Below are 11,731 nucleotides of genomic sequence, written 5' to 3' on the forward strand. Positions count from 1 at the left end.
CTCCCTGCTCAGCTAGGAGCCTGACAGGGGGCTGGATCCCAGGACTCTGGGATCATGACCTGAGCCAGGTGCCCCCAGTGTTATCTTTAATCTTTAAGGAAATCAAGCATCCTTGGGATTTGACCTTCTAGGCTGCATATTGAACGCAAAGGGAGGCCCAGGGCTGAAGTTTCCGTCCCTTTTGGCTGTGCCTTTGGGGGGGCTTCACTCTTCCTCTGCTGTTTGTCCCTACCTCCCCGCATCTTTGGGTTTCCCCACCTGAACTTTGCAATGGTCAGGAGGAATGGCAAGCTTGCTGAGTTGCCATCAGCCAAAGGCAAGGGTATTTGACAAGGGGTCATGCACAGGCCCCAGAAACACTGGCCTTGCTTTGGGCCTTACCTGGCTCCAAAGTCTTCGCAGTGAAACCTGGAGCCTTGAAGACGGCTGGAGCGCGGGCCCGGGTCTGCCACAGACTCCGCAGACGCTCGGATTGAGAATGACAGCTGCAGCTGGTTTTCACTTCAACTCTTTGTAGGACGTCACCCCGCAGAATTTCCTCGCCGTCTTGAGAGGTGATGAGGAAGCAGTGAAGGGCAAAGGATCTGGAAAGGTCTTGAAGAGGTAATGTCTGTTTTGTGGCTCCCACACTTTTCTGAATGACTTGGGACCCAGAAGAGGTGGCGTCCTTTACTCTTGGTCTGGCTCCTGCTGAGAAGTGACAGAGCCGGGAGCTCTGTCCTGACTTAAGACAGGCTGTGCAGAGCTGGAGGCTTTTTTGGGGAGCCTGTTTGTGTCCCGAACTCACTCAAGGAGCCAGGATTCCTCATTTTTTTTTTTTTAAGATTTTATTTATTTATCTGACAGACAGAGATCACAAGTAGGCAGAGAGGCAGGCAGAGAGAGAGGAGGAAGCAGGCTCCCTGCTGAGCAGAGAGCCCGATGTGGGGCTTGATCCTAGGACCCTGGGATCATGACCTGAGCCGAAGGCAGAGGCTTTAACCCACTGAGCCACCCACGTGCCCCATCCCTCTTTATTGTTAATGAAATGTTCCCTGTCACTTGAACCCACTGCTTTTTTGCTGTCCACGGATCCTAGAGCTGGTATGTTCCGCCACCAGCGGGATACACCGAGACAGGCACAGAGCCTCGCAGCTGGTTGGGTCAGAGGGTCTGGCCTGCCAGTTCCGTGCCGTATTCAAGGTGAGCCTGGTGGGGAGAGGAGCACATTCACGTGCACAGCGCCAGCCCTCGTGCTGGGGAAAACCAGCCCCACTGCCTGCCACAGGCTATGGGTCAGAGATGTGTAGCATCTCTTCATGCAGCACTTCTCAGTGATGGCAGGGACTCAGGTGCCATGCCTCAGACTGTCTCAGTGGTACTGTACCTCTCAGGAGGGAAGGGGCAGGCATGGGGAAGTGTGTGGGCAGGCAGATGGGGGGGGCAGTCGGTGTGCAGTCTGAGGGGCCCAGAAAGGAAGGAGTCAGAGCTGAAGGACTGTGTTCCTCTCTGTGTCCTGGCTTCCTTCCTCATTTGGGGGCAATCTGGTTGGAGAGTGTGGCTGCTGGCATGGGGCCCAATTACCAAAGGACTCCCCTCCCCCAGTTTGAATCACACCTGGTCCTATGACTGACTGCTCAGCGAATGTCCCTTCCTCCCCAGCCATCATTCATAGCTTTGAAGCTCTCCATGTGCCTTGTGGTTCAAGGTGACCCTCTGTGGGAGCGGAGGGCGAGGGCTGACCGCAGGCCCTGCGTTCCTCTTCATTGGGAGACTGTAGGCCTCGAGCTTCTTTCTTACAGCAACTTTTCAGAGAAATGGAAATGGGGTTAGGAATTGGTTTGACTTTCCTTGTCTGTCACCCTCTCTTGGCAGTGGCCCCCGGGATCATGTGTTCATTTACTTCACCGATCATGGAGCTACTGGCATACTGGTGTTTCCGAATGACGATGTGAGTTTCCCTTAACATTGTTTTTTGTTTAACATTTTTTATGTATTTGTCAGAGAGAGAGAGAGAACAAGCAGGGGGAGTGGCAGGCAGAGGGAGAGGGAGAAGCAGGCTCCCTTGGAGCAGGGAGCCAGATGTGGGCTCAATCCCAGGACCCCGGGATCATGATCTGAGCCGAAGGCAGATGCTTAACTGAGCCTTCCAGGTATCCAGTCTTTCTTAACATTGTGAGGACAGAGTAGGAGACTGGCCAACAAAAGCTTGGGGTCAACATTCAGACTGTGATGTGTATTTCTAGTGTTCGACCAGGGTTGATTTCTGTGTGTGGTAGGTGAGTATAGGGGCCAGGTTTAGTGGCCCAAAATCTATCTAGAGCCTCTCAGGTTTTGCATACATTTCTCTTCATATCCCAGCCTCAGTAAACTGTCTCCAGACTTGGGTACATGGCACTAGAAGCAATAACAGAACCCAGCCTCTGAATGCTCCAGACAAAATAATGAAGGAGAAAGCACATTCTCTTCCCCCTTTTAAATATTTGATTTTTTTTTTTAAAGGTTTTATTTATTTATTTGTAAGAGAGAGAGAGAGTGAGAGCGAGCACAGGCAGACAGAATGGAAGGCAGAGTCAGAGGGAGAAGCAGGCTCCCTGCGGAGCAAGTAGCCCGATGTGGGACTCGATCCCAGGACGCTGGGATCATGACCTGAGCCGAAGGCAGCTGCTTAACCAACTGAGCCACCCAGGCGTCCCCCCCTTTTAAATATTTGAATAGAACATGCGAGGTACCACTTTGGGGTAATGTCGTTGGTCACCATGATTCTTCCTAAGGGCCAGTAAATAAGAATTTACAGAGCAGCATTAGGGCTTTATTAGTGGGTTATCCAGCAAATGATTTCTCTTCATATGTTGGTCCACATGTCAATATTCTTACCTTTCAGCTTCACGTGAAGGACCTGAATGAGACCATCCGTTACATGTACGAACACAAAATGTACCAAAAGGTAACATCAGCACTTGGGGTGGCCTGGTGGGGAAGGAGTGTGAGGAAGGCGGGGGGCGCAGAGCCGACCCTCTCCTTGATGCCCCAACTCCAAATGACTGTTTTCTGGAGAGTGTCCTTGTGATCAGTCTTGACCACTGGTTTTCCAGGATTCACCCTTAGTGATCCTAGGGCTTTAGCTGTTAGCTCAGAATCACTAGAGCTCTAGTTCAAACACAGTGTGGACCCCACCTACAGAGTTTGACTCAGAGGCCTGGGGTGAGGCTTGAGAACGGGCCTTTCTGAGTTGATGCTGACTCTAATGGTCTGGGGACCACGCTTTGAAGACCACTGTTCTTAGCACTGACTCCAGTTTGGGAGCCCCTGGGGAGGAAAACACCACCATCTTATTTGGCCCCGGCCTGTCCCTGTAGCAGCCTTTATGCAGACTGAATGGTCTGAACACATACAGGATAGAAATGTGGAAATTGGCCTGCCGCATGGTCTCCCTGCATTGGATGGAGGAACGATTCTCTTAAGCATTATCTGTGGCACCATTTGCCTTGCGCCATTTCAACTAATAGATCATTCTAGACTGTTAGTTATGGATAGATTGCAGTCCTTCTGGTTTGTCTGACAACAGCTTCTGTAGCCTCCGGCAGCAGCCTCTCCCAACAGAGATCTCTCCCAGAAGCAAGAGTAAAAGACCCTTAAGAATGGGTGAGAAGAGTGGGCAGGGCCAGAGTAACATCTGTGTGAGGTCTGTGCCTGGCCAGGGTGTGAGGTCACCTGTCTTGTTCGCCTCACAGATGGTCTTCTACATTGAAGCCTGTGAGTCTGGGTCCATGATGAAGCACCTGCCCACCGACATCAATGGTAGGTAGGGGGAGCACTGGCCTCCGAGCCAGGGTGGCTGAGCAGGTTGCTCGGCGGCACAGTTGGTCATTCCCCGATTCTGCTGACGTGAAGAACCAAGTGGTCTATAGAAGTAGGGGCCTAGGGCAGCCCCTAGGAGTTGGGGAGAAGTCTTCCCTGGGAGCAGCTCTGGACTTCCCTTCAATATTAGTGGTCCAGGAGTAAAGAATCTGATGGAAGCCTCATGGTCCTCTTCCAGGTCTTGGTGAAGCTACTTAAGTCCAAGATCACATAGTCTTTGGACCAACTTTGCGATGCATTGCTTGCTGACTGCTGATCGTGGGCAGTTGACTTACCCTCATTGACCCTCTGTTATCCCATCCGTAAAATTGGGGATAAAGACAGTGCCTGTCTAGGGGGAGAAGTGCATTTTAAGTGCTGACATTTGCCCGGCACCATTCTGAGCCCATAATAGCTAGAGAGTAAATGGTGGCTATTACATACGTTCAGTCAAAGTGTTCGTTCAGTAGATGGTAATTTTCTCCGGAAATGAAATTAGATACATGTTCTTTGACTTTCCAGAGCTATTAAAATCTTTCAGGGCGCCTGGGTGGCTCAGTGGGTTAAGCCGCTGCCTTCGGCTCAGGTCATGATCTCAGGGTCCTGGGATCGAGTCCCGCATTGGGCTCTCTGCTCAGCAGGGAGCCTGCTTCCTTCTCTCTCTCTCTGCCTGCCTCTCAGTGTACTTATTATTTCTCTCTGTCAAATAAATAAATAAAATCTTAAAAATAAATAAATAAATAAATAAATAAATAAATAGATAAAATAAAATCTTTCAGCGTTTTTCTAAAATAGCTTGGCATCCTGCTGAGCATCGTGTGCTTGCTTATCCCTGCAGAAAGTGTTTATGGACCAGCTTCTCTTTTCTTCCAAATTTAATTTTAGACAGTTTCTGTAACCGAACTCACAGGGCTGGGTACAGTCATGTCCTTGTGCCCTCCCTGTGCTGGTAGCTTTGATTGCCCCAGGGAAGAGGGAAAGGCTCACACAGCAGGTGGGACCCACAGCGGAGAACGGAGTGTGACGGCTGGATGTCTTAAATCCCTGCTAGTTTATGCGACCACCGCTGCGAACCCCACAGAGTCGTCCTACGCCTGTTACTACGATGAGAAGAGGTCCACGTACCTGGGGGACTGGTACAGCGTCAACTGGATGGAGGACTCAGATGTGGTGAGCCCCCAGGGGTCTGGCTGCACCGCCGAGGCCCAGCCGTCGGCTCTAATGGTCAGAGGACTTCCATGGTTTCCTCTTTGCAGGAGGATTTGACCAGAGAGACCCTCCACAAGCAGTACCAGCTGGTGAAGTCCCACACCAACACCAGCCACGTCATGCAGTACGGGAACAAGGTGAGGGGGGCCGCCCCCTGCTCCTCCTCCTGATGGTGGTGGAGCCTCGGGCCGACTCCCCGGGAATGTGTGGCTCTGAGTCCTGGGCATCATGCCTGGGCTCTGGGTTCAGACCTTGCCAGGTTTCCCCTTGCAAAGTTGTGAGATTTGGGGCAAGCTGCTTCTCCGAATCTCCATTTCCTCCTGGGTCAGAGCTTTAGCGTACAGTTAAAGAAGGTCGTTCATCAGAAACCCTCAGCAGGCCTGGCACGTGGTAAGAGGCCACTGAATTGAAAGCCTGTGCGAGTGTGGGGTGTTGTTGCTTCATAGGATCCCACACCCTACACTCTGCAGCTCTTTACCTTTTACTTTGTGCTAGAATTTAGGGACTTCCAGCCCACCCCACCCCAGCTATGTTCAGAAGGGACCTAGTGGTTAAATGGGTGAGTTTATCAGGGCTCTCTGGACAGAGGTCACAGCAGGTGGCTGCTGAAGGCTTGGGCAACCCTTGCGATGTGCAGAGGAGGTGTTTGTGCACTTGTCCCTGTGACCAAACACCATTCCTCAGGTGGCCTGCTACCATCTGAGCTCTCACCGGCTGAGATCTGTTTTGGGGATGCAAACACTATCCTTGTGGAAGGCCTTGTGAGCCAGTCAACCCAGCTGCCTCCAGCTCCTCATGGGCAGAGTGTGGACCGGAGCCTGGGACTCCGCAGGGTGGGCACAGGCCATGAGATGTGCCCTCAGGATGCCCTGGGCCAGGCCAGGCTTCTTAGTGGTAGTGGTCGAGCAGGGAGCAGAGAGAAGGCAAGGGAAAGGTGACTCCGAGGAGGCAGGATCAGAGGTGGCACAGCCCTGGCTGCGTGGGACAGGGGAGGGGGGCATCTGGTCACAGCTCTTTGCCCTGGGCTGCCTGTGTGCCTTGTGATTTCTTCCGCAATGGACGTTCCTGGTCTTGGTTGAAGAGCTGTGATGGATCTTTTCCAAACCTTATGTGTTCATATATATGTGAATTTCATTTTTGTTTTAGAGCTTTTTAGATTATTTTGGGTCCTTTTTAAAATTTTTGGTTTTATTTATTTATTTGAGAGAGGGAGCACAAGATGGGGTAGGGTCTGAGGGAGAAGCAGACTCCCTGCTGAGCAGAGAGCCCAATGCGAGAATTGATCCTGGGACCCTGGGATCGTGACTTGAGCTGAAAGCAGACGCTTAACTGACTGAGCCACCCAGGATCCCCAGTTGTTGCCTGGTTTAAGAACAGAATTGCTTGCAACATTTCTTTCTCCAATTGGGGTCCAGTCTGGAGTGACCTGTGCAGGCAGTAGAGCCTGGCTGATGTGCCCTTTTCACCCTGACCGTCAGCCAACCTGGCCCTCTGTGGCTTAGCTCTGCCCCGCTCAGTGGACCCATACCTCAGCTCTAACCTGTTCTTTATGCCCTCCTGCTCCCTGGTGCTGGGGCCCGGTGGGTGAGAATGGGTAGGGCAGCACGACCCGGGTTGCCGCTGGCTGAAACGACCCTGGTGCAAGCTCTGTGTGACAAGGGAGCAGTGATTACTTTTCATACATAACGGAATTAGCAATTCTCCTGCAAAGGAAGCCAAGTATTTTTTTTTAATATTTTATTTATTTATTTGACAGACAGAGATCACAAGTAGGCAGAGAGGCAGGCAGAGAGAGAGGAGGAAGCAGGCTCCCCGCTGAGCAGAGAGCCCGATGCGGGGCTCGATCCCAGGACCCTGGGATCATGACCCGAGCCGAAGGCAGAGACTTAACCCACTGAGCCACCCAGGCGCCCCAAGCCAAGTATTTTTGAAGTTCATCATTGGTGGATTTCAGGGGCTCGGATATGTTTTCTTGCCACCTGCTGAGGACCAAGTGTGCATTTCCAGGCTGCACCGGTGGCCCTTCAGTAGTCCTGAAACCACATGGCGTGAACTATGAGCCTTCCACGGAGAGGCAGGACCCAGGACACGTTTGGGACATGTGCCGCTCAGATTGGCTCTCTCCCTTTCTCCTCAGTCCATTTCCACCATGAAAGTGATGCAGTTTCAGGGAATGAAACACAAAGCCAGCTCTCCTATCTCCCTGCCTCCGGTCACACACCTGGACCTCACCCCAAGCCCCGAGGTGCCCCTCACCATCCTGAAAAGGAAGCTCATGAGCACCAATGACCTGCAGGAGTCCAGGAATCTCGTGGAGCAGATCCACAGGCATTTGGATGTAAGTAGTGGTTCAAGGAACTATTTCCTGCTACTGCCCCCAGCCTCACTGGGCTGCCTGCATGAACTTGGTCTCTGCCTCCTGATGGTTACCCAGTGCCACTTGGAGCTAGGAGACAGCACTCTGGGGCCACCCCTCCTGCCACATGGGAGTATTTGGAGAAGGAGACTAGCCTCTGTGCTCCATGTAACAGAAGCAAGTGAGCAGAGCAGGCTGTCTTCATTCTCCATTAGTCAACTGAACTTGACCTCTTTGGTAGCAGGCAGCAGAGGACGGGGCTGTCTCTCTCCTATATCTGCCAGTAGGTCATGGCACGAGGGCCTTGCCCTCTTTTGTACCTGATTGCTTAGAAAACATTTTCATATTGCCACTTGGTGAGTTATTAGCTAATCGTGGTTTTTTTAAAAAAAAAAAATGCAATGTATAAAGTTTCTGCAGCCTTAGGAAATTGTCGTTATAGCTTCAAATTCTTCCTTAAAATGTTTGAGCAATCTTACAATAACTGAGTTTGTTTTCAGTAGCTCATCTGATTGTTTGGAAGTGGCAGAATCGCGTTTCTGGTTCTAGCTGCACATCTGAAAGCCCCCAGGGAACAGGCTGTCGCTGGGCTGCCGGGCGGAGGTGGTCTCCTTCAGCGGAGCTGGCTCTGTGGTGACCCGCCAGCCTCACGAGCACGGCGCTCGGGCATTCGAGAGCACAGCCTATGTTTTCTAGGAAAGATAACATCTCTGATCTGGTTTAAATTCCTGTCTCTAGTAATCCTGGCAGCCGGTGTCCCACGTCTGGTATATTTTTTGCTGGTCTTAGTGTAATACAGAGGTCCTCCTACTTGTTGGTCTGGGACTTCTTTATGGTCCTACTAAAATTTTGATTCCAGGGTGCTGTTGTTTAAGTGGTGTTCTGGTGATATTTGCTGCATCAGAAATGAACACTGAGATTTTGGAAATATTAACTGATTAAGAAATAGTAACAAACCCATTTTGCAGTGAGGTATTTCTTTTGTTCATCCTTTGGGAAGGAAACAGTGTCCTTCCCCGTACCCCTCAGTCTGGTGGTTTCTGGACTAGATGGGCAAAGGTGCCCATGAACACACAGCACCATTCAGGGGACAGCAGGCTACTCTGGGGCACAATCTCTACACCCACCCCTTTTCTCAGAGTGGGTCAGGCCTGCTGTTCAGGGAGATAGATTTATAGGTTTCTGTTGTGTCAGAAGTCCTGAAAAGGCAGGCTATTTCCCAAGGTTTCTGGCAATTACCAGAAGTTTCCCATGGACATCTCTTGCCTCCTGCAGAATGCCTCTTTGGCATCTATTTTATTTTATATTTTTAAAGATTTTATTTATTTGAGAGAAAAAGTGAATGAGCACGAGCAGGGGGAGGGGCATAGGGAGAAGCAGACTCCCCGCTGAGCAGGGAGCCTGATGCAGGATCAATACCAAGACCCTGGGACCATGACCTGAGCTGAAGGGAGACACCTACCCACCTAAGCCCCCCCGGGTGCTCCTATTGGCATCTATTTTAACATGCTAGGTGAGAAGCCACATGAAGAGATGTCTAACAGATCCAGGGTTCCGAGAGAGACTGCGTGACTTAAGGCACATTTTGAAAACGTGTCTCCTCAGGCAAGGCACATCATCCAGAAGTCCGTGCAGAAGATCGTCTCCTTGCTCACCAGCTCAGATGCTGAGGCCGAGGGGCTGCTGTCGCGGAGAGCCGAGCTCAAGGCACACGAGTGCTACCAGGCCGCCGTGTCCCACTTCCGCGCACACTGCTTCAACTGGCACTTGTCCACGGTAGGCTGGGGCCCGGGGCCACACCACACCACCTACCCTGAGTCCGCAGAGCCCTTCCCTGCATCTTAAACCCCCAAAGCTAAATTAATATTGGCCACTGGAAATCTCACAAGCTGCATGGTCTTCTAGAAGATTCCATCCAGGCTCAGGATACAGTGCCCTCATTCAGAGGCCTTTGATGGGGACAAGAGGGGGAGGGTCAGCCCGATCACTGACCACGAATGCTGGCCCCAGACAACACTCAGTTGTCCAGTGGGTAGGAGTTTACCAGTCGCGGCCCAACTCCCTCCCTGTGTTTGACTGACGGGATGTTCCTTCTCTCCCACATTTGCAGTCTCCCTGCCACACCACCTCCCTCACCCAGATCTGTTTTGACCCCTCCCTGAGATTGAGTATTGAAGTCAGGCCCTGGTAGAACGTTGGGTTGGTGGTCAACGCCATGTGATGCCGGGAGCCTTCTAGGGAAGGAGTCAGCAAACTGGCCCCCAGCCCGATCCTGCCCATAGCCTGTTTTTAGAAATAGTTTTACTGGAACACTGCTGTGCTCTAACTGTGGCGTAGTTTCTCTGGCCACTTTCACACTCGCAGACTCCAGTAGTTCACACAGCCCGCAAAGCCAAAAATGTTTCCCGTCTGGCCCTTCCCAGAAGTTTGTCAACTTCTGCTTTAGAGCCACGTTCTTCCCGGCTGTAGTTACTGGCCTTGAACGGCTGCTTGAAGTCACATAATAGATCCGTTAAATTAATTCAAATGAAATGCAATGGGAAACTCGGTTTCTTAGCCACTCCAGCCACATTTTGGGTGTTAGTAGCCACACGTGGCTGGCGGCTACTGAATTAGAGAAGTTGATAGAACATTCCTGTCACTGTAGAAAGCCCTGTCGGGCCATGGTGTATGCACCTGGTCATGCCTAAAGGCTTCAGAGATGGGGCCCTGGGCACTTTGAGGTGGCTCTCCATTATTTGGAAGCTCTCAAGTTTATTTTGTTTTGTATTTAACTTTGTAAGGAAAGGGCTTTTCTTACTTGATAATAAAGAATCCCCATTATTTAATCAATGCTTTGTCTTCTGGGGCCAGCTCTTTTGCCCTCTAGAATCACACAAAACAGATCTCCCCCTCCTTGCCCCTGAGAGTTCTCACATTCCCCCAGAAGCTTTTGCAAGATAAATATTTGTGGTTATCTCAGTCTTTCCCTGGGGCCATCTGGCTTGGCATCCATTTCCCATCCTGCTCTCCTCCGTGTGTTCCTCCTCCCAGAATGAGGTTCTTAGAGCCAAAGCCAGGTGGGCAAGGGGTCAGGGGTTCCTAGTAAGACAGGGGAGCGGGGCCACGGTGGGCCCTCCATCGGGAGGCCCGAGCTGGTATCGACGTGCTCTTGGAGGCTTGCTAGCCCCCAGGCCCAAGGGCGTTTTTCATAGGAGGGAGCCCATAAATCCTCCCAGATTACTGAAAAGTGGTCCTGGAGGATCCATGAACCCCGAAGAAAGGTCAGGGACCACAGGTCAAGGTACTTTATGCCTGTAACCACAAAAGTGTGGGATATTCCCAAGTCAAGAGGTGATAGTATGGTGAGACGATGGCATCTTGACTGTCTTTTTTGGTTTGTTTGCCTCTAGTACGAGTACGCACTGAGACACCTGTACGTGCTGGTCAACCTTTGTGAGGAACCTTACCCGATTGACAGGTGAATGCACACGTGGCCTGCGGGCTCCGTGTCCCTTTGCAGGCCGGCAGGAGCAGCACTTTTAGCCTTCTCTGCCAGCGGCTCCCTCACGGTCGAGGAACTCAGGCTAGATGCTCCCTCCACGATCCCTGTGGGGCCGGTCTGTCGTCAAGCACAACCTGTTCTGGGTTGGGTTGTTTGGGATCATTTCTCCAGACATGACATGGGTCACCAGCCTCTTCTTCCTGCTTCTTACAGAATACGGCTGGCCATGGACAAGGTGTGCCTTCAATACTACTGAAACACTGCCTCCCTGATGCTTTTCCATGAGTGAACACTGTCCCTCACAACGTGTGCTCAGTCGGAAGACGGGGAGCCGGCGGGAGGCCCCCCCAGGAGCTCCGGGCTTGCCTAGGCAATGCGGTCGGGCCACCCGCCCTGCAGGCCTCACCTCCTTCCCCAGCTCCTGCAGGTCCTTTGTGCCACTCCAATAAAACTACACATTGGCCTGGGTAACGCTCAGTGTGGAGAAAGGTATATTTGCTTTATGAGGAGATTTTTGGGCTCATTTGTTTCCAGAAGCAGGAAGTTGACCCCAGGGGGCGGGAGGTTCTGCCGCTGGTGAAGGGTTCTGAGGAATTGGAAGCTGGAACCTCTTGAGTCTTTAGAGTGACTTTATCGAAGAGGGATGGAAGCCCAAGATGGAATAGTATGTTTAGGAAATACTTTGATTTTTTATTGTTTTTGTATCTTTATTTATCAGCAGTGGGCAAGGCTTAAACAAAAGAAATAAAGATTTATCACTGAACCCGAGCATTCATTTCAGGCCCCTGACTTGGCCCCGATGCTCCTGGCCACAGCTGCCCTTCCCCTCCCCCGCCCTGCTGTCCCTGCCCCTCTGTACTCCC

At 51.6% G+C, this 11,731-nt stretch overlaps 1 protein-coding gene across 1 annotated transcript in view; it reads left to right on the top strand.

The window, feature by feature from the left end:
* Positions 1-11,339, top strand: part of LGMN (legumain) — a 33,069-nt gene extending 21,730 nt beyond the window's left edge. The window contains exons 5-14 of the mRNA XM_004739032.3: positions 518-603; positions 1,855-1,930; positions 2,864-2,926; positions 3,714-3,780; positions 4,871-4,989; positions 5,076-5,165; positions 7,166-7,366; positions 8,990-9,160; positions 10,777-10,844; positions 11,082-11,339. Coding sequence (XP_004739089.1) covers positions 518-603; positions 1,855-1,930; positions 2,864-2,926; positions 3,714-3,780; positions 4,871-4,989; positions 5,076-5,165; positions 7,166-7,366; positions 8,990-9,160; positions 10,777-10,844; positions 11,082-11,124 — 984 coding nt within the window. The 3' untranslated portion in view covers positions 11,125-11,339. The remainder of the gene's footprint in view (positions 1-517; positions 604-1,854; positions 1,931-2,863; positions 2,927-3,713; positions 3,781-4,870; positions 4,990-5,075; positions 5,166-7,165; positions 7,367-8,989; positions 9,161-10,776; positions 10,845-11,081) is intronic.
* Positions 11,340-11,731: the final 392 nt, after the last annotated feature.

This window comes from Mustela putorius, unplaced genomic scaffold, assembly GCF_011764305.1.
Source record: "Mustela putorius furo isolate JIRA1106 unplaced genomic scaffold, ASM1176430v1.1 tig00000129_pilon_pilon_pilon, whole genome shotgun sequence".
Lineage (NCBI taxonomy): Eukaryota > Metazoa > Chordata > Mammalia > Carnivora > Mustelidae > Mustela > Mustela putorius.